The sequence below is a fragment of the Pectinophora gossypiella genome, chromosome 2 (genome assembly GCF_024362695.1).
Source record: "Pectinophora gossypiella chromosome 2, ilPecGoss1.1, whole genome shotgun sequence".
NCBI lineage: Eukaryota > Metazoa > Arthropoda > Insecta > Lepidoptera > Gelechiidae > Pectinophora > Pectinophora gossypiella.
The window spans coordinates 2,009,942-2,033,031 of NC_065405.1; the positions used below are offsets into that span (position 1 = coordinate 2,009,942).

The 23,090-nt window shown below is 37.8% G+C and overlaps 1 protein-coding gene across 2 annotated transcripts in view; it reads right to left on the minus strand.

Annotated features, from left to right (window-relative positions):
• Positions 1-23,090, minus strand: part of LOC126373692 (rho GTPase-activating protein conundrum) — a 156,020-nt gene that overhangs the window by 100,952 nt on the left and 31,978 nt on the right. Inside the window, exon 1 of one of the 2 annotated variants that reach the window (XM_050019935.1) lies at positions 10,761-11,128. The exons of the other annotated variant lie outside the window; for it this stretch is intronic. Within the exon in view, the coding sequence (XP_049875892.1) occupies positions 10,761-10,772 (12 nt within the window). The 5' untranslated portion in view covers positions 10,773-11,128. Of the gene's footprint in view, positions 1-10,760; positions 11,129-23,090 lie in introns of those variants that run through there. 2 annotated transcript variants of the gene reach the window in all.

Below are 23,090 nucleotides of genomic sequence, written 5' to 3' on the forward strand. Positions count from 1 at the left end.
GTTCGAATCCCGGTGGGGACATATCACAGAAATCACTTCGTGATCCCTAGTTTGGTTAGGACATTACAGGCTGATCACCTGATTGGCCAAAAAGTAAGATGACCCGTGCTTCGGAAGGCACGTTAAGCCGTTGGTCCCGGTTACTACTTACTGATGTAAGTAGTCGTTACATGAGCCATGTCAGGGGCCTTTGGCGGCTCAATAGTAACCCTGACACCAGGGTTGATGAGGTTGGTACTCCACCTCACAACCCACACGATAGAAGATAGAAGAACCTCACCCCCTCCTGGATGTTAGTCAAGCCGCTAATGACTAAGAAGGAGCGCGCGGACTTTTTATCTCGCTCGCACTTACGTGTTAGGCCGCACTCGATAAGAATGAGGTTTTTGTATGGAGTGTCCGGGGTATGTTTTTTTTATATCTTAATTTCACACTAAAAAGAAACAAGCTTGCCAAGTTGGCCCCATTGTCTCAATAATAGGAAACTTGACAATCTAGTCAAATGAGATACTTTTTACGAAACGTCAAAACGGAAGTATTTTTTGGGGTTTGTATGCCATCCTGTGACGTCATCAATACGAGTAAAAGCGCTCAAACATCGTATTTAAAATTCGAGAATAAGTCGAAGAGTAAAATGCGATTGATTTTTGAACGTCATAGACTAGCTTCTATTTCTAGATTAGCATTTTATAATTTATCTTTGACCCGGTCAAATACCCAATTCTAAATTTAAATTCAATTACTGCACTTAACATACTTCCAAAACAATATTAAATGATTGTTGCTCTGATAGACAATGATCATGATATCATCATGTTGATCAAAATTGAAGCCTTGACTTTTGACCCGAAGGTGAATTAGACACGCTAGCAAATACTTTCAATTTACCTCGATGAAGCAAGATTGATCACATGAAGACACACGTATTTCGAAAAAGAATAAATGGGTGAATTGCAAAAGCGAAAAAAAAACTTGTCTTGGCTGAGAACGGTAGTGCAAAGTTCTGCTAAATGATTTTGAATATTTTTTCTGGGTAAAGTAAGTACTCCTCTACCTTGGCAAAAAAAATCATTCAGTTTCAGCAACTGTAACACGCTGAAAAATTTTTTTAAAGTGTCATTTTATCATTTCGGTAGCTTGTCCGTAACCCATTATCGCTTATAAAATGTCTTGCTCTACAATTATTTTCTATTATTGGGATTTAAATTGATAGAATTTCGTTAAATTATTAAATAATCTAACAACAAAAACTATTTCTGTCTGTTTACCTTCCTTCTCATACATTTGACAGGCAGTTAAATTTTGTCCGAAAAAAAGTTATCATTTCAGAGGACAGTAAGTTTTGGTAGAATAACTCCGTCAACATTGCGTCTATGACACCTCCTTACCTGCCAACACCTCACATTGGTTCGGCTCGACCGCTAGACGTGAACATACCCGTCACAGCGTGTAATGGTTTCCCGCCAAAAAAAGAAATTTATCATTTCGGTGATAGGGGGACAAAAAAAAATCATTAAAAAATCATTTCGGTAGCCATTATAACTCGTGTTAGATTAGTTCAATTTATTTCATATTGATGTGTTAAATCGGCTGCAAGTACTGTTTTGTTTGAGAAGTGTCGATTTTTCGATAGTTATTTAAATTCACAGTTTTTACAAAAATAACCTGTTTTTTATCATCTCGGTGTTATCATTCCGGTGGATTCGGTGGACTGAAATGCCAATAACAGTCCATGGGAATGATAAGTAACACTGAAATGATAAAACCGTTATGTTTTAGAGATCCGTGTGTTAAATTTTAGTTTCGAATTAGGTATTGTTTTAAGGGCCTTTTTAACAGTTCTGTGGAGCTATTTTATTTTTCCTCGAGATGATCTCATGGTTTTCCAAAACCATTTTGGGTGATTGGAAAACGTTATATAACCTTCTATCAAACTCCTCTTTCTGCTTTTCTCGGTAACCTTGAATACCCAGACTTATCCATTCTTTAGATCCTGGTGGACACTGGCCTGGATAAAATAGTTTACACCAGTGTCTACCGATCGCACAGCGGTAACTCTGAGACAAGCAGGTTATTCACGTACCTCAGTAGGACAGTGGAGTTGGCACGGCGGAGGTATCTCTCAGCGCAACTTGTTCTTCTCCGGGACTCCAACGCCCACCAGCAAGAGTGGTTGTTCCCATTCCAGAAGACCAACCATGCTGGCAAAGAGGCGCAAGCTTTTGCCATGTGTGGCAAAATATCTCACATCTGGTGAATTGCGTTACAAAGATACCTGACGTTGCTAACTATAGCGCCAACTGCTTGGACCTTTTGCTGATAACTGATCCGGACCAATATCAATCTCTATCAGTGACTTCCCCCTTGGGAACATCCGACCATTGTCTGGTGAGATATGTGTCTGTCTATTCCCCACCTGATTCTAGCCCCAGAGGATCGAGGCAAATATGGTGACACACGCTAGCAGATTGGGATGAGATGCGGCACTTCTTCGCATCCTATCCTTGGCGTGAGGTTTGCTTTTCTTCAGAAGACTCGACGAGCTGCGGAGATGCCATATTAGTTATCAGGCAATGTAATACTCTATCCCATTTTCTGACATATCATCTGACGATAAGGCTCGCTCATGGTACATCGCGGAGTATGCTAGTGCAGAAGCTCTAATATGCCTCCTAACATGCGGGCTCTGAAAAATTCCCTGAATACCGCTGCAAAGTCTTGCAAGAAGACAATGCGCAGGGCACGTTTCGACAATTTGTCCAAATTGATGCCAAACTGACTGAGCTGGTAGTAAAACCTTTTAGCCGCTAGTCAAATCGGTCGAAGCAAACTTCTGCCGTATAAAAATGCTTCGCACTCTAGACGTGAATAAGGTCAGTAGTCCTGATGATATCCCAGCAATAGTACTGCGGAACTGTGCACCTGAATAGTCTCCTACTGACACGCCTCTACTTGCTCTCTCTGGGTTCAGGACAATTCCCGAAACCATGGAACCTTGCCAATGTGCAGTGTATGCCCAAAAAAGGCACTCGTACCAACCCTGCTAACTACCGCCCCATCTCGGTACAACCGCCGCTAATCCTGAACAACCTCCTGGCGTACCTTGAAGCCAATAATTTACTCAGAGATAGGTCAACTGATGTTCTTCTTGTGTATGCTACACGCTTATGGAGCGAGGCAATCTAGAATCAAGGCGAGGATCTTGTTGTGTCCCTTGATATATTCAGGATCCCTTCTAGCCTATGTAATTGGATAGATAGGGATAGATTGATTCGGGTAGTAGTTGATGGGTGCTTGTCTGATCTACATGCTATTGATGCCGGACTCCCTCAGGGATCTGTTCTCTCCGCCACATTTTTTCTATCAATGATCTGCTGATTATGCCCGGTATCTTTAGGCATGCAGACGATAGCACAGTGACGGAGAGATACATGTCCAATGCACGCGTAAGCACCAGAGATGATAGTGCCCTCAGAGAGGATCTTGTGAATCGTGTGAAACTGCCCCTTAAGTCCGTCTCAGACTGGGGTGACAACAAGTAGGTTGGACTCAACGCTTCCATGACCCAGGCGTGTCTGTTCACCGCAAAACGGAGTCCTTTCCTCCTGACCTGGACTTTCCGGAGTGAATTACCAACCATCTCGAGCTCTTGGGTATGGATATAACTTCCAACTCGTTATAATCTAGGAGACTTCAAGACTAGGGTGAATAGGCATTTGCTAGGTAAGTGTGATCCACCCTAGACCACATCGTCATTTACCATCAAGTGAGATTGTGGTCCTACGTGAACCTATATTATTAAAAAAAAATGTAGGTAAGTAATAAAGAAGCAATGACAATAGCCACAAAAAAGACATATTGACAATAAGCATCATCCCCCTAGCATTATCCTGATTTTTCACAGGGTCCGCTTACCTAACTTGAAGATTTGACAGGTCCTGTATTTTACAGAAGCGACTGCCTGTCTCACCTTCCAACCCACGAAGGGGAAACCAGCCCAATACACATTAGGTCACATACCTCCGAAAATGGAATTTTCGGGAATGTGGGTTTCCTCACGATGTTTTTCTTCACCGCTGAGCATGTGACAATCATTTCTGATTTAAACATGAATTTGAAAATAAATTCGACAATCACTGGTTTAGGCCTGTGCTGGATTCGAACCTGCGACCTCAAAGTGAGAGGCAAGCGTTCTACCAACTAGGCTACCACGGCTCCACATATTGACAACAACTAAATGCATTTTTTATTGCTCATGAAAGAAACGAACAACAATCTATTACTATTAGTAAATAGTATTAAACTATTTTTTATTTAGCAAGTATTGAACTATTTATCTAAGAATGTATAAATTGATCTCCACCAACCCGCAGTGGAGCAGCGTGATGGAGTATGCTCCATAACCTCCCCCCCCCCCCCCCCGGTTAATTGAGAGTAGGTCTGTGCCTAGCAGTGGGACGTATATAGGCTATTTATGTATAAATCGAACTTCACTTTGTACGGAACCCTAGCTAAGCAGCACAATTTTTCTTGACTGTATCATTTCGGTGGGTTAATTTCATTTCAGTGGACTCATTATCATTTCAGTGTACATCTATATCATTTCGGTGTACATTTATATCATTTCAGTGGGTACTTATCATTTCAGTGGACTCATAAAAATTCAATTTTAAATATCTCAGTAAGTTTCGATCGTATTTGATGCCCACTCACGCACATAATTCAAAATAGGTTAAAGTTTTATTTGTCGTCAAATATGTGAAGAAAAGTATTAAAATAAAAAATCTCACCGAAATGATAAAAAAATGAGACTTGTTGAAATTCACCCAAATATGGGTAAGTACTTAATATAATAAAAAAAAATAATAATAATATAATAATAAATTGATAATAATAAATATGATAATAAATTGATTTTGAGTCACAAAAAGCAAAAGAAAATAAAATATAGTATATAATTATTTATATTTACGGAACAAACTTTAACTCCACTTTGAAATTAAATAAATGGAAGAATAATTTTAAACGCAAATATATAATTTACACACCGTTAAGCATGCGTTTTTAATAGCAAACAATTTAAAATTCGAACATTCATCAGAATGCGACAGTTTATGAGAATAAGAATGCAACGAAAGCGTAGCACGAATCGATCTATCAAATCAAACAATCGAATTCAATCGCGCAAACTTGCCCTAGATAACATAAGTCCGTGATAGCTGGACGTGTAATCTGATTATTCAATAGCACAAGGTCGTCAAAATGACGAATGTAATAATTTACATTTTTCATAATTATTTGCTTTCTTTAGCAGAACCATTTCTGTGGTATTTTATTATTTAATTCAATTAAGACTTAATTTCGTACGTTACGACGTACAATGCCGTCGGTTCAATTTATTTATGATATTTTAATTTAGCAATTACCTTTTCGAATTCAAATTCTTCTATTTGATTTGTTTTGGTTTTTATCGCGTTTTGACATACTTAAATTTTTTCTTAGCATTTCAAGTCTATTAATTAAACACCTCTATTCGGTGTCTCCCTCAAATTGGTTCGGAAACAAAGCTGGTTGCGACACGACCAGTCGCAGTCTATTTGTCCGAGAACAATACTTACTCTGTTGCAAGCGCGTGCGCAGCGCGCCCGTGCCCAATCTCGTTGACGATCATTATCCGTGGATCGCGCGTGAGATAGCCTGAACTCTTTGGACATAATATCCAAAGTTGAAGTTTACCATAGTATATAAATAAACCTGTGCGAATTCACTAGACACCTTGCGTAGAGGGTTGAATTACAACGGCCATTACGGGATTATTATAAAAGGGCGCCACACACAAAAACAAGACAATAACATCATATACATTTTTCACAAAACAATTACAAAAAATTTTAAAAGGATTTAACAATAATACTGCTATTTACTACACTCGTCAAAAATCCCGCCCCTGATTAATCCGGGCGCAAAGGTGCCCATTACACTAGTCGCATTTCCTCGCTGTACAGCAATGGACAACTTTTGCGCCAAGAACAATCCAGCACGGGGGTCATCTCCACTCTCTCTTAAACGACGTCCGATTTCCGCAATAAATTACGGGATATACTTTTATAAGTACTACATTTACTCCGAAAGCTTCTTCTTCCTTTTTTGAAACGGGAGCAGGACATAAGAACACATAAGGACAGATTCTCAAAAAAAAACGGGAAAGAGATTTAGAATTTGTGCATGTACGTACTTGCTTATACGGTTTTTTTTTTGACATGACTTATTGTAGATTTGCCGCAGATGACATTAACTACTTGACCGGAAGGTAAAAAGTGGAGTAACTGCTACATGTGCTGGCCGAAAAGCAAAAAGCCTTTTTTTAAAAAAGATACCTTCATAACTTAACTCTTTTTACTTTTGAAATTCCAAAACTGTTTTATTATTTTTACATTAATCAAGTTCTTTTTATGAAAAATAGATTAATGTTAGATCACAATCACATTGCGAATTCTTATGGTCCTATGTACCACGCGTCACGCCGAACCTTTTATCTCCAATTTTGCGTCATCGACGTCAGCAAAAGATAAAGTAAGATGTATTTATTTATTGTCACTGCTTACAACAGTTTCATCAAAACTGTCACCAGCAGCATCAAACTATCTGTCTTGGTGTCCATTATGATGACGAGTAAATCCCTATTCACTTCTATGATTGATTCCGATCACATGATGCAGATTGTATTGGAGATTTTATATTATCTCATGTGTTTTGTTTACGTCATTGTAGTATCTAATATCTGTCTTTTGATGACTAAGAACCTGTCCAGATGAGGCGTCTTACGCGCGTCGTCATACCACAGAGTACTTAACATCGTACGGATACAGATGCACATCTCCAAGCATGCAGGAATCTATAAAGTAATCAAATTACTCTGTGGTATGAAAACGCGAGTAAATCGCGCTTTCTGAACAAGGTCAAATAGGATCAAGAAGTACAATGTTTTTTAAAAAGTTCCGAATTCGAATGTGCTTTAGTCAAACATTTTGTTTCTTTACTTTGAGGTTTCTGTGAGGTTGGTGCTCAGCGGTAAAGGAAATCATCATGAGGAAACCCACATTCCCGTGAAAGGTCTGGGAGGTTTGTGACCTAACCTCTATTGGGCTGGTTTCCCTTCGCGGGCTAGAAGGACAGATAGTCGCTTCAAAACCAGACCTGTCAAATCTTCAGGTTATGTAAGCGGACCCTGTAAGCTATATCTGTACTTTGAGATAGCCCTATTCTGTAAATAAACTCCATCTAAGGATACAATGATGCCTTGTTTATTATAAATACATAATATTATATTCACCAGCGAATTGTTTTCAAACATTTCCGATACGCCATTCCGTTTATGTTTCTACAAACATGTCGAAATTCCAAGGATGGAAGATTTCGTACATCCAAAAAGTAACTTTACGACATTTTTCGAACGAAAACAAAGTATTATACGTGATTTAAATTCAAATAAACACTACAAACTTGGATTTTCCTGTTAAAAACTGAGAAGAATTAGATATAGTCCTTAAGATTGCGACATAAGATTGTGATAACAACTTGTGCCACAAGATTGAGTGTAGTTTTAAAGTTGTATGGTGTCTATGGTTTAAAGTTAGAGGTCAAGGAATTTGTGGAGGTCCAAAGACTTACAAAGCCATATGGACCTGTTTGCGAACCGTTAATAGATTCTGCCTTCGACGACCTTTCGATGTTTATTGTGTCCGGTATTTACGACGCAATGTTCTTTGTTGGACTGATGCATATGTTCCTTAATACTGCTATTAGAGGCTGAAGATGTGTTATTAAGTTTCTTACAAGTGTAAGTAAGGTTAAAGCTTCAGGCATGGTCAAGGATGAACAGAAGAACTACCTATAAGAGTTCTTTTAATTATAAAGTACTTTCATATTCTGACATTTTTCTTCTGTCATTCTTTTCATCAAACATTTCGAATTAGTGTGTGTTAAACGCTCTTATGTTCCATAGTGTTACTTTTTCACTTTTATTCTTCACAATAATTATTCAACTAGCTACCTACACCTGATTGATGCCTCGGCAGACATAACAAAGTAGGTAGGTACATTTGCAACCAAACTGTCATAAAAAAACAACACAGTAACTCTTACAAACGAGTAGAAAACGTAATCGCCGCTAATCCGCAGCAACAAATTATTGTTCTCGAAGACGAAATACAAGAGAAACTGCACAGACACTCGGCAACAGAATTTATGTAGCGATACATCCATCCATTAGCGGTGTATGCGCACGCGACGCTAAAATAGACACAATTAGGTAAGTGGAACGCATCCCCTGCTGAAGAGACGAATTTAGAAAGAAGAAATAGAAAAAATGATGCATTACTTGGCAGCAAGAAACGTCTTAAATTTTATAGTGTTATAATAACAAAACATATAAAAATAAATTGTTCGTGACGCAGTTGAGAGTTTTAGGATCTCCACGTGAGTATAGAGTCCACGAAAATATATCACAAAAACGGAAAGAGATCAGAAAACTGTGTTGGTAGAGTTTCTTCTTCCGCTTCTTCTTGAGTGTTAGGATTGTAGGGTAATAAATAGAATAGAATCTTGTCTCAATGGGGCTACTCCCAAGACTCCTCAGGCATTATCTAATGATCCTTCATCGAAAATAAACGATTTTGACATAGAATTCAAAACCATGAATCCTATGTGAATAAATAATTTGATTTGATTTTTGAAGCAAATCAAATAAGAATACTTTATTGCACAGAACAAAATTTCAAAAATCAGACATTACACGTGAATACAAACAACATGAATAGAACTATATATTTTTAATTTTGCAATAGGGAAATAGGTGCTACATAAGATAGTGAATCTATTATTTGAAACATAATTTATACTTGACTTAAGAGATCGATCAGTGTTATTTATTCGTAGACCCAGTGTTAATCGGAGACATAACCATAAAAGGCCATAAAGGAAATCGCTGTGATGAATAATAGGTAGTAGGTAGACTTAAGAAATGCATTTAAAGGACAAAACTTTGATATTGAATTGAGTATTTTAATACTCAAGTTTTAAGTTTTAACTTAAAAGCAAAACACGGATCAACCGATAATATAAAATCAGTAAAGATTCTTAACAAATTACGCTCAATTTCAGATAATATTAAGTCCAAGACGAAAGTTCAAGATTACAAATTACTCTTTAAAAAAATCTTAAGGGGTAGGCCAACTGGTGCCCTTTAGGTTATTACATGCACTGCAGGTGATATATTAATAACTACAGCTGTTTAAATAAAGATACAGGTTGACAACAGATGATCTAATAATGCTATACAATACACGTGGCGTGTGGATAAGTTGAACCTACCTTTTGAGACTTTATAGGAAACATGTCTATCGTAATGATGAATAATGTCAGAAATATACTAATAAGAATGATAATAAATATACGTAGGTACTTAAAAAAGGAAAGGTCCTTGATTTTTTTTTAATTGTGTGTTTAAAATGCCAAATATTTTATTATATCCAAAGAGACACCTTTTTGACGTGACTTAATGTAGATTTGCTGCAAATGGCTTACTACTTGGCCGACCAAAGAGACACCGCTATGAATAAGTTAGAAATTCCTAATAAGAAAACTTACCACAACATAAGTGATAACACAAACTAGCAGAATGTTTATTTGAAGCTTTCTACTGTCTTTATTTACACCTTATAAAGTAATAAATCAGATGGAGACAGGTGTAAAATAATACACTGGCAATAGACTTGGGAAGGAACCAATAACGGCAAATTACGAAAAGATTTGATAGATTATATCATCATCATCAATTTAAGAGCCACGCTCTTATCGGTGTAGCGTTGTCCATTCTAGTCTATCAAGGGCCAATTCTTTGACTTCCTTATAAGACATGACATTCCCCTTCTCTTTAATTTGTTCCATGTAAGCTCTTCTTGGTCTTCCCCTTCCTCTCTTTCCTTCTATCTTCCCTTCAATAATGTTTATTTTAATAAATTCATCATGTCATATTATACATAAACAATCTCTCATCGTCTGGTCTTAATATTGGTGTTTTCTTTATTTTTTTTAGTTTTATTCATAATTTTATTTTATTCTTATTATTGATAGATTACATAGCTAGGTAACCTACGAACTAAATAGTGATTGCTAAATCCATAGTAGTATTAAATGTTATAACGATGTTACAAAACGAAATGAATCAAACGATGCATGAAAACAGAAAAGGCCAATGATGCGTGTAAAACTACTTTCGTAATCCCATTGTCTTCTGGTACCTACATCTTATTAAAAGAATATTTCAATAAGGCATTTTCAGTAGATACATATTAAGTATTTAATCAGGTATTTATCGGCAGTTGTAAGATTATAATAATTACAAGTAAATCAATTATCATACACTAGACTTGAAAACGAATGTGCGATAATTTTGATTAAGTAGGTAGGTACATACAGCGGATGGTAATCATAAAAACAATAAGGTGAAATTATCAAGATCAAGATTTAAAAAAGTATTAAGTAGAGCAAATTAAATAGCAGAAGGGTTCTGTGACAATGACAAGAAGAAATACTGCAGAAGATCCCATTGAAAAAGATGAAGCGATATAAATAGGTAACGTAAGTATCGATTAATTGTTAACAATTGCTAATCAACACTTGACGCCATCCGATGATGCTGTAAAACATTACAAACTTAACATATATTAGCAAATGAGTCATGCAAAAACAACACTAACCAACTTCAACATCCGTATGTCGGTGCAAGTGCCGCTCACACGAACTGCCAGTTATAAAAGCCTAATAATCTAGTTCTAATTGAACCATCAAGCGTCCACAGCACACACACTCACTTTTACCAAACTAATTATCGCCGGGGACCATTCGGAACACGAGACAAGAGTTTGTTTTTATGTTCCGCCACGCGTCAGGTACTGGTTTCGATATCGATGCACTTCCTCACAACACAATGTAATTCGTTATTCGAAATTTCAAATGAGCAATTCGTTTCTGTTCAAATGTACAAAACACTTGATATGTATTTTTTTGTATCACGATAAAAGTTTGATATAATGAGTGACGCGACGCGAGCGACGTTGACAACGGTTGGCGCGGCACTGGCGAGAAATCGAGAATGAATCGAGTAGGCTGGCGGTCGCCGGATCGTGCATCTCGCTCGCGGCGCAGCCTCGCCGCCGGTTGCCCCCAGACGGTTCTCTGTTGCGACTTCACACACCAAAACCTTTTTTTGTGACTCCAGGTGGATTTCGAATCCCAGGACATCAAGTAGGTATATCCATACATGCATCCGGTCGGAGTGGTCGGACAGTCCAAACTTTTGCAACAGGTGACTTCCAAGTTCTAGTTCATGCACTGATAAATCTGATAAATATACAAGTGCCACTATAGAAGCTGAAAACAATGGGGCTGTGACTGAATGAGCTCAAACAAAAGCAGCGATAACAATTAGTGTGGAATGAGCACGTATGCTTGCTGCAAAACAAAATGAAACGAGCAGACAAGTAATAACACTTGAATTAATAGTGAATCATGTTGGAACGGTTGCGGCCCAAGCAATTGATCTGCATCTTGAAGATTGTGATGGGTGACGCGATAGTTTAATTGAAAGAGAGATTGAAGTCTGAATGCATGTCCTTTATTCTGAGATGGAAGACAGCTTTCGATTAAATAATAATGTAAGCGATTGGCAAGGTAATTATTAAGATAGGCAGGCAAGAACAATAGCAGGAAGTCAATAGCTCGAGAAAATGTTCCGGAGCAGCAGCAAGTGTGGGAGATAAAAAATATATCTGTGTGTGTGCGTGTGCCTAGTCGTACACACAAGCTCTGTTAATTTTAAATCCGGAATAGCGTAATTATGTCGAATTTCGATATGAAAGCTGCGTTTAGTGATCTCACAATTAAATTAGAATCGCTCATCGTGAAAGTTACTGCCCAATCAAAGTTAATTGAGGCGCAAAATAAGGCAATTGAGGATCAGCAGAAGCTGATTTTGGAGCAAAAGAGGGTAGTAGAGATACTATCTACTAAAGTAGACACACTTGCAAGTGTGTGTCAACAAAAAGGAAGGACGAGTGCGACGACCTTGACTGCTCACACATCAGCTGTGAGCGATAAGCCTGTTGCGCCGGAGTTAGGTGCAGATCGGGCGATTCCGTCTACGGCGAAGTTGACCGATCGGGCCCGACGAGCGTTAGAAAGAGGTGGTAAAAAGGCGGCTGCTACAGTTGATAAGCGACAGCGATCCGCTGCGCCGGCTGTCTCTGAGCAGGACAACATAGTGAGTGATAATAGTGACCCGAAAAGCGTTAATGACCAGGACAGCGAGGGATTTATAACAGTGGAAAGAAAAAAAAAGCCGAAGAAGCCAGCAAGACCCAGTATTTTAATAGGTGGTTCCAAGAATGTGAACACCATAAAAGCCGTAGAAAGGAAGAAATATGTACACGTTTGGTCGTTACATCCGGATACCACAAATGAGTCCGTGCTACTACACGTGAAAAGTGTATGTGGCTCGGATGACGTAACAATTGAAAAAATCAATCCGAAAACAAAAAGGGATTACGCGTCGTTTGTGGTAGGAGTTCCAGAATCGCATTATGAAGACATTTGTAATGTCGATATTTGGCCGATGAACGCCAGGATCAGTGAATGGGTTTGGTTTCGGAACTACCGAAAATCTGGAACAACATCAGCATCCCGTTGATACGATATTATTTTATTATCAAAATGTAAGGGGATTGCGGACCAAGGTGGATATTTTTTATAAAAACATATTGGTGTCAACAGCGGATATAGTTGCTATAACGGAAACAGGATTGAATAATTCTTTTCATGATGGGGAGTTAATTCCTAATGGGTATACCATGTTGCGTTGCGACAGAGCGGATGGACGTAAGCAGGGCGGTGTTTTGTTGGTCGCAACATCACATTATGAACTGAAGCGAATCGCGCCGCCCGTGAATGTAGATGCTGCCGCTTTTGAACTTGTTTGTGCGCTAGTGTCCCGTAATAAACAATATCTTTGTATGTGTTGTGTTGTTTATATACCGCCAGATAGTTCGGACAATGAATTTATGCATCTATTTTTTGTATTAGAAACGATTTCTGTTCAATACGAACAGGTTATCATTGTCGGTGATTTCAATATGTATTCGACATCGTTAGACGTGCAAATATACTTTGAATATTTTATGTCATACTGTGAATTTCGCCAACGAAATGAAGTTGTGAATAGCAATAATCGTATTTTAGACTTAGTGTTGACAAACTTATCGGATGAGGAAGTGGTAGTGAGTGTGGAGACAGAGGTACTGGTGCCGATGGACCCGCAGCACCCGCCACTGGCCGTGCGCTGGTGCGGCGGGGGCTCGGCGGAGCCCGCGCCGCCGCCGCAGGCCCCGGCCCCTTCTGTGTTAACCCGTCCACAGTGGAATTTTCGTAAGGCAGACTTCTTTTTATTATATTCCACGATATTAACGATAGATTGGTCCCCGTTATACAGTATTCGTGACCCGCAAACGGCGATTGACTATTTTTACAATACGTTAAATAACAGTATTAATGATTGCACTCCAAAGAAAAAGCATAGCAAGTGTGTGCATTCCAGGTACAGTTACCCGGAATGGTACACCAAGGACATTATATGCGACATAAAGGAAAAGGCGGTCTGGCATAAAAAATATAAACAAAGCGGGTCGAAGTGTGATTACGATATGTTTTCTCAGTATCGAACAATAGTGAAGCATAGGATTGCTATCGCGTATGAAGGGCATCAAAAACTACTAAACAGCCAATTTAGTACCAATCCCGCTTCCTTTTGGAGCTTTTTAAAATCGAAGCGTTCAAAACGCTTGACAAAGCAAATTACTAAACGGGGATTAGCTTTGTCTGAGGAGGAGTGTGCTGGTGAGTTTGCGAATTATTTCCACTCGGTGTACAGCGACATAGCACCGACCCTGGATGTGTCGGCGTGTGTGCGGGAGGCGGCGTGCGGCAGCGGGGCGGCGCGCGTGCACGTGCCGCAGCTGCAGCTGGCGGAGGTGCGGGGGGCGCTCGCGCGGCTGAAGCCTAAGCCCTTTTTACCCCGACGACTGGAAACTTACGCGTGTTATACCGATACCTAAAGGAGGAGCAGACACAGATTTGAGCGGGTATAGGCCGGTAGCTGTGCTCTCGTCATTTGCCAAAGTTTTTGAGACGGCATTACATAATTCAATTTCTGCCCAAGTCAGTGCACAGCTGAGTGACGCGCAACATGGGTTTCGACCAGGTCGCAGTACGGATAGCAATCTTATGTGTTTCATGTCCAGGGTGATGCCGATCGTAGATTCGGAGGTAGGAGGGCAGGTGGATGCAGCTTACTTCGATTTTCGAAAGGCTTTTGATCTAGTGGACAATGACGTCTTGTTGAGGAAACTCGCGGCCATAGGTTTCACGAATCACTTGTTAAGCTTTTTCGCGAGCTATTTGCGAGATCGTAGACAGTACGTGGAATACGCAGGTTACAACTCGGAACCGTATTATACATTCTCCGGGGTGAGTCAAGGTAGTAACCTTGGCCCATTGGAGTTTTTAATAATGATTAACGACCTTCCGGGTGCTGTTAAATCGGCGGGCTGTTTATTATTTGCTGATGACCTGAAATTATTTATGAAGGTGAAAGACATTTCAGACAGTGTAAGGTTACAGCAGGACATCGATAGGGTGGTGCAGTGGAGTCGCGACAATAAGCTGTCATTTAACGTTTCCAAATGTAACGTGATAAGCTTCAGTCGGGCGCGTGCTCCACTGCAGCATGACTACTTGGTGGACGGGGCGGTGATGCCGCGTGTTTCCTCAATAAAAGACTTAGGAGTGCGTTTGAACTGTGATTTGACATTTCGTGATCACATTATCGATTCGTGTAAACATGCTTTTCGGAATTTAGGATTCATCTTGCGTCAATCGAGGGATGAGTTAAGTATAGCGATAGTTAAAACGTTATATAACGCGTTAGTGAGGAGTAAGCTAGAAATGAGTGCAATCATTTGGTCTCCCCATGAGAATAAATATTGTCTTATGGTGGAGAAAATACAAAACAAATTCACTAGGTATTTATATTTAGTACAATATGGTGTGTATCCTTTCTACCCACTTATGTACCCATCGTTATTTGTACTAGGAATGGTTGGGTACTACCAGTTACAGGTAAGACGGGATGTGACTTTGTTAAAATATATTTTTAAAGTATTTAGAGGACAATTGACCAATCCGGAAATTTTGTCGTCACTATGTCTTTATGTACCGGACAATTATTGCAACGTGCGACGGCAACCGCAAATGTTTAAAGTCCCGCTGTCGAGAACCAATCTTGGTTGGTACTCGCCGGTTACTCGCGCGATGCGGATGCTTAACGCCCTGGCCCAGGACAACCCGGACGTTGACCTGTACAGCTGTTCGGTGGCCAAATTCACAGATGTGGCATTTCGCTATTGTTCAAGTTAAATAATAATAATTGTTATGTCTTATATGTATTTGTTTCAGTCGAATTGGTTTTTACTGTAATGGCTGAATGTAAAACTGTAAAATAAATAAATAAATAAATAAATAAATAAATAAATATTCTACACTAGAAGTGAAGTGAACCAACGTGTTTATCAGGAGGCGTTATCTTAACGTGCAAATGCAACATACTTACATAAATTCGAGTCCGAACCCTACTTTCGGACTTTTGAACTGTATCTATGATGGCTAGGTAGAACACAACTTACCATAAGGGACATAACAAGCTACGTTCCACATAAACTATATTATATAGATGGTGTTATACAGATTTTACGTAATAACTACCTATTGCTCGGATACTTACATAATTATTCAGAAATATAATGTAATAGCAGAGGCATATATAAAAAGAATTGTTGCCTGATATTTGGATTAGATATGGTAAAAAAATATGTTGCTCCCTATATCGATTCTCTTTATTTTGATCCGTAGAGCTACCATGCGCAACGTGGTACGTTCCTAATTGGGCGAGTCAGGGCTACTTCTACTAATGAGTTAAGTATCCAGGCTTCGCCAAGTTTTTTATTAGACCAACGTGATAAGTGGTACTATATCTAAATAAACATTGGGAATAAGCATTATCCCGTTTTTCACAAGGTCCGCTTACCTAACCTGAAGATTTGACAGGTCCGGTTTTTTACAGAAGCGACTGCCTGTCTGACCTTCCAACCCGCGAAGGGAAAACTAGCTAAATACAAGTTAGGTCATACCTCCGAAAATGCATTTCTTGGGAATGTGGGTTTCCTCAGAATGTTTTACTTCACCGCTGAGCACGTGATAATTATTTATGATCCAAACATGAATTTGAAAAAAAAATCGATAATCATTGGTTTAGGCCTTTGCTGGATCTACCAACTGGGTTACCACGGCTCCATATTAGGAATAAGGTTGCCACTCATAATTAATTAGGTAATTAGGGGGGTAACTACGGATAGGCTGCATCAGCTGTCTCCATAAGTTTTAATTATAGGTGACTCATTATATGCTTCAGATATGCCGGACAAATAGAGAACAGAAACCCGTTAAAAGTTTAAAACTTTGTGCCTGTAATAAAGAATAATAAGAGTAAGTAATATAAAATATAAGAATGACGTCATCTTCTCAATTTCAAATGATGATGAATTTTCCATCCTTTTATCATATACGAAAGTTATCTTGTACCCACCTGTTGTTTGTGAATTGCAAATCTTGTTACATACTATACAAGATGAGAAATTGTATAAATCATTATGTATAATATAGATACGATGGGTCTATATTATAATCCATAATTGAAAATACCGAAATTGACTATACCTCGTCATTAAGATCCATAATCATTGAAGTCTAAAATGTACAAATTATAAAAGAATAACTTTGATATAAATAATTTAAATACGCATAAAAATTAAAAAGCATGAAAAGAATACACGTACCCTTAAATTGGTTCTCCTTTTAATAAAACTAGTAATCAATACATATATAAGTAAGTATTCAATTCATCTAATTTTTATTCACATTTTTTTTATTCCATATAAATTTTCGGTTTTATAAATGCAAGTCTGCACCGCCGCCTGACGGGCCTTCATGAGAGCAAACGATAGGGGCTGCAAAAGATCGCGAGGAGTGGAAATCTGTTATTCGAGCCCTACATCCCAACAGGGGTTAAAAGGATTGAACAAGAAGACACATCCTGAAGTGTAGCTCGTAAAACTCACCTATTTGCCAATATTTGAAATCATAAAGTCGATTGAATTTGAATCGGACATTATTCTCAATATCTCATGTGATATCGGTGAAAAGATTTCACAAATCTTTGTCAGGCAAATATTATAGCCAAGGTCATGTGATTGCGAAAGATACGTCACAAAGCAAATTTTAGATACTTATATATTTTTTGACGTGACTTATTGTGGATTTGCCGCAAATGACCGGAACAAATACCTACTTGGCCGGAACCTGCTTTTAATTTGAATCAAGGTGCAGCACACAGAATTTACTTTTTAACCATACTTAAGTATTTATTAAACATCGTTACAAGTCAGTCGATTACATAAGATTACTAAATCTTTTAAGGGGCAATGTATACGTTTTTACAATAAGATTCCCATTGACATTCAGAATTTGCCTTTCAACTGTTTTAAGACAGTAGTTAAACAAAAACTTTACAAAAAAGGTTATTATAAAGTTAGTGATTATTTAGAAGATATACATCACAGTTAACTGTCTGAGAATTGATAATATATAAGGCAGCTAAATTACTCAATTGTATACCAATATTTTATGTTTATTTTTATTTTTTTTAAAGAACGTCTAGGGCCCTGTGCTGAGGTTTTTCTTGCAGCTTCTTTTCCCCGGCTACGTACAGGTTGTGAGAAGCTGCAGTAGTTTTAGGCAGATAAGACGTTCGTTATGTAAAAATTGACGAATCGAAGTGTAACTATGTTACCTACTGAATAAAGATATTTTTGAATTTGAACTTGAATTTGACATCCTTTGAATTAAAGAATTAAAATTATTCATACGCTCACATTTTTTCAGACCTAAAAATATATTCACAGTCAATCAACCAGTCTTTTCAATCAACTTAATAGATTCAACAATACACCAAACTATTAGAAAGAAAGAAAAAAATATTCGCCAAAAAATACGAATTGTTGCGTTGACAGCGACTGCCCGACCGGCGATTCCCGCTACGGCGAGTCTCTTTACGGCGAGGGGCTTGAAGTCGCACGATTTTTTTTTATATAATATAACAGTCATGGTAAAAACTGTTTGGAAAGCAGCTCTTCATCAATTCGGAAATGTTTTTTTTTAGGAATTAAACCAGCAAGACTAAAATTTGAAAAAAGAAAACAACGAATATTCATTTTTTGTATTTTGTAGGTGCCTTTGGGTAATATTTACACATTCTTTAGTGACAGTAATTGAATATTGAATTATAAATAATGCCGAAACGGTTACAGCTCAGCACAAGCCATAGTCTAGCTGTAGCTACATTTTCAGCTGCAGCCGATTTATTTACACTATTATAATTATAATAATAATAATGATGTTATACACAAGTTCGTCTTTAACAAGGCAATGACCTGTTGGTTCAATCAATAAGTTTTTGACAAGTTAAAAAGCTGGCTGAGCTGACTCGCGAAATCAGCGCGGACAATGAAGCAGTTCTCGGAATAATCAGCCCAAGTTCAGTGAGGCTTCGAAAATAGCGGGTGAGTCAACAGGAAAAATATAACCACATCTGCCTTAAAAGACATTTTAGACATTAAAAACAGTGTAACTACAAAATGATGACTAAAGATAAACTTCGCTTAAAAGAATACTTTTCATAATTATGTTTTTCCTGATTAAAATTCATAAGTAAGTTAAATAGAAGAAAGAAAATGTTATTGTTTAGTTTTAGATCTGCCTTTATTTAGTAATCAGAGTTTCATAATTTATTTTGAACATAGTACACGACCTAATTCTATGTTCTCTAAATATCAAGCAACAATTATTTTTATAAGCACCTATTGGACCAATCAAATAAGTTTTTGACAAGTTAAAAAGCTGGCGGAGCTGACTCACGAAATCAGCGCGGACAATGAAGCAGTTCTCGGAATAATCAGCCCAAGTTCAGTGAGGCTTCGAAAACTTATAAATAAATAAATAAATAAAATTAGTGATGTGCCGGATCGTTAAAAATGTATATCCGCGGATACGGATCTGAATACGGTTATTTAGTGTAAAGATCCGCGGATACGGATACGGATCTTTATTTTCTTAAAAAAAAGATTAAAGTTTTAGTTATTTCATTGTTATAAAAGTGATATTTTATCTTGCTTTCATTATAAAGATCTATCTATCTAAATTTCTGCAATATAAAGGTGCCAAATATTTGATTTTAAGAAATAAAAACAATCTATGTGGAATTTTATAGTTTTTTATTTAATAATTCTACTTAATCACCTGAAAAAGATCCGTAAAAGATCCGCGTGAAAAGTAACGGACACGGATACGGATTTTTCTTTTATCTCGGATATCCGCGGATACGGATACGGATATTCGGAACATCACTAGCACCTATATGCTTCTGCCATTACATTGTATTTTAGCATAATTATGTACTCGAGTAATGAGAAAATAGGTAATTATCACTTTAAAGCTGTACAACGCCATATATATTGTTTTTTTTGAACGTAGGCTGGAAAATCCCTCATTAGGTTAGTTGTTATCCATATCATATTAATAAATATAAAATCTATTTTGTCTGGTATCTGGTCGAGTAAGCAATCGGCGGATTTATTACAGAAATTAAAACAAATACGTTGGTTAAATGGTAACATAAACATAAACTGCCTATATGCGTCCCACTGCTGGGCACAGGCCTCCCCTCAATCAACCGGAGGGGGTATGGAGCATACTCCACCATGCTGCTCCAATGCGGGTTGGTGGAGGTGTTTTACGGCTAATAGCCGGGACCAACGGCTTAACGTGCCCTCTGAAGCACGGAATCATCTTACTTTTTCGGACAATCAGGTGATTCAAGTCTGAAAAGTCCTTACCAAACAAAGGACAGTCTCACAAAGTGATTTCGACAATGTCCCCATCGGGAATCGAACCCGGACCTCCAGATCGTGAGCCTCACGCTCTAACCACTAGACCACGGAGGCTGTAAAATGGTAAATAGCGTAATATCTTTAAAAAGGTGTATACTTAGGTATAAAGGCTGCTAGATATTATATAGATGCAGTAACAAATACCTACAGACTTCAATATTTTACGTAGACCTTCTAATGATGAGTGTTAATGCGAAAGTTTAAAACAACAAATGCATTTGAATTCAAAACATTCAATTGTTTTTACAAAACAATCAACGAAAGAAACAAAATAAACAATAAAAGGGAATTTGTTATCATTTACGAATGTCGCGATCGATTCTTGGCAGAACCCTATTGTTAGAATTAAATACCTACTTACTCTCATACTGTTTAAAAATAATTTCTTTGTGAAATAAAATTTACTTACAGCATAGCAAAAATAGAAGGATTCCAAAAGAAATCACTAAAATATGATTAATATTATTAGGTTTAGGATGGCAGAACTAGTTTTTTATTTATTATAGGCGGAAGACCGAAGGTTCTTTTTATTAAAATGCAAACCCCTGTTCAGCTATTGTGTCTGGAAATCTCGGCAAGAACTATAAGTGCGTAAGAGACAATACAAATTTAGCTGGATCCGCCATTAATAAAAGATCATTTTTTTTTGAAGTGACTTTTTGTAGATTTGCCGCAGATGGCATTAACTACTTGGCCGGACAAATGGGGAGCGCTGAAGGCTCTCCAGAGGGTGCCCAGTTGGGCGCGAACCTCGGCTCAGGGCGTCGTCTGAGAGGAGAAATATTTGAAAGAATTAATCGACCCTAGTGGATCGATAGCGATAAGCGCTGAATGAGGAAAATCGTCGACCACGCCGGCGGGGTCGGTATCGGGGTCCTAATAAAAGATCAAAATTAACATTACTTAATTACTTACTAAATATTATGCCTATCGATAAACAGATCATACCGACTAATGTAACAATGATTTGGTGTACTTACTTTGTCAACTGATTTAAAGCGACAATGCAAATATTCGATTAATATGTGTGATAATACTACTGCTCTCAGGTGGGGAGGTGCTCGTCGTAATCAAACAATTCAGCAATTCTCTTGAATAATGTTATATTTTCATAAACGATGTTAACTCTCCAACTCTTCATAACAGATTACCGCAACCGAACAAAATTCCACGTCACCGCCTTTTAAAAAAAGGCGGGAAAGCGTTCCCGTTCGAAAAAGAAGAAATCAAAATAAAAACAAATGAAATAATATGCCAGTTCCAAATTAAAAATAATAAAGTCGTGACACAGATTCACGACTTTATTCCGTCTGTTATTAAGTTATATAATCTAATAATAATTAAATAAACATTACGAACCCTAACATATGTAAGTACGTAGTCGTTACACCCATATCAGGGACCTACTGCGGCTCAATAATAACCCTGACACCAGTGTCGCTGAGGTTGGTCATCCACCTTACAACTCGCACGATAAAGAAAATTTCATAATAAAAAAATAAAACATAAGGTAAGTACATCGTTTGTCGCCAACTTTCGCCGATTTCGAAGCCTAATAATGAAAACCGATGAAGTCTGAAAATCAACCTCGGTTGAACTGGCGTTTTCCTGTAACCAGCTTAGTACGAGCATCCGGGTGTAACAACCAGTCGACGCATCCGCCGATTCACACACATATAGTACAGGAGGCGATGCATTATTTTCCGTGATAAACAATATTCACAATATCTCGTCACTATTTGTTATAGACACCAAAACTCGTACGCTTCACCTTTTTAGGTGATACTTAACAATAGGTTATAATAATTGGGCAGTTTCTTAGGTCAAAGATAAATTATGAAATTCTGATTACTAAGTAAATAAAGCAGATCTAAAAGTAACAAAACAGTTTTCCTTTTTCTATTTAACTTACTCCTTACTTACCTGGGTTTGAATCCCGGTGAGGACATATCACAAAAATCACTTTGTGATCCCTAGTTTAGTTAAGACATTACAGGTTGATCACCTGATTGTCCGAAAGTAAGATGATCCGTGCTTCGGAAGGCACGTTAAGCCGTTGGTCTCGGTTACTGCTTACTGATGTAAGTATGTAGTCGTTATATGAGCCATGTCAGGGGCCTTTGGCGGCTCAGTAATAACCCTGACACCAGGGTTGATGAGGTTGGTATTCCACGTCACAACTCACACGATAAGTAGTAAGTATTTATCTTACTTATGAATTTTAATCAAGAAATATGCAATAATAAGTGTGACATTTTGTCACGTTTTTCTATGACGTCACAGGTTGCGTTTTCATTCAAATTCCATAGTAATTTCGTGTTTTGACGTTTAGTAAAAAGTAAAGTAAAACGGAAACTATCTTTTTATGACACGTGACACGTGGCTGATTGAGGTGAGGCCTGTGCCCAGCAGTAAGACGTAATAGTGGCCGATTTTGTTTACTGTTTACAAGACGTGACGTGATCATAATAGATTCAGTAGCTTTTAGAAATCGTTAGGTACCAAAAGTCGTAATTGATCTCAAGACGAAAAAAGTAAATGAAATTGATGCCAAAACTGAAGAAAAAGTAATAAACATCAGGCACAAATATCCATAGTTAAAGATGAACCACACCAAGTAAAAATGGTACCATAATAGTAAGTTTCGTGTTTACCGGAACGATGAAAACAAAATTAATCGAGGCTATTGAAAGCGAGAATGAATTGAATGCATTTCGCATGTCTCTAAAAGGTTAAAATTTCACTGGTTTACTTTTACCAATATTCTGATCGACAATTTCGCAGTGCTTTGGTCAGATTATTATTAAATTTTGCATTGTTGGTAAACAAAGATGTGACCTTTACTTCTTACTTACTTTCTAGGTAGTAAGTCTACCCGATTTACCATTTTTGACGTGAGTTATTGTAGATTTGACGCAT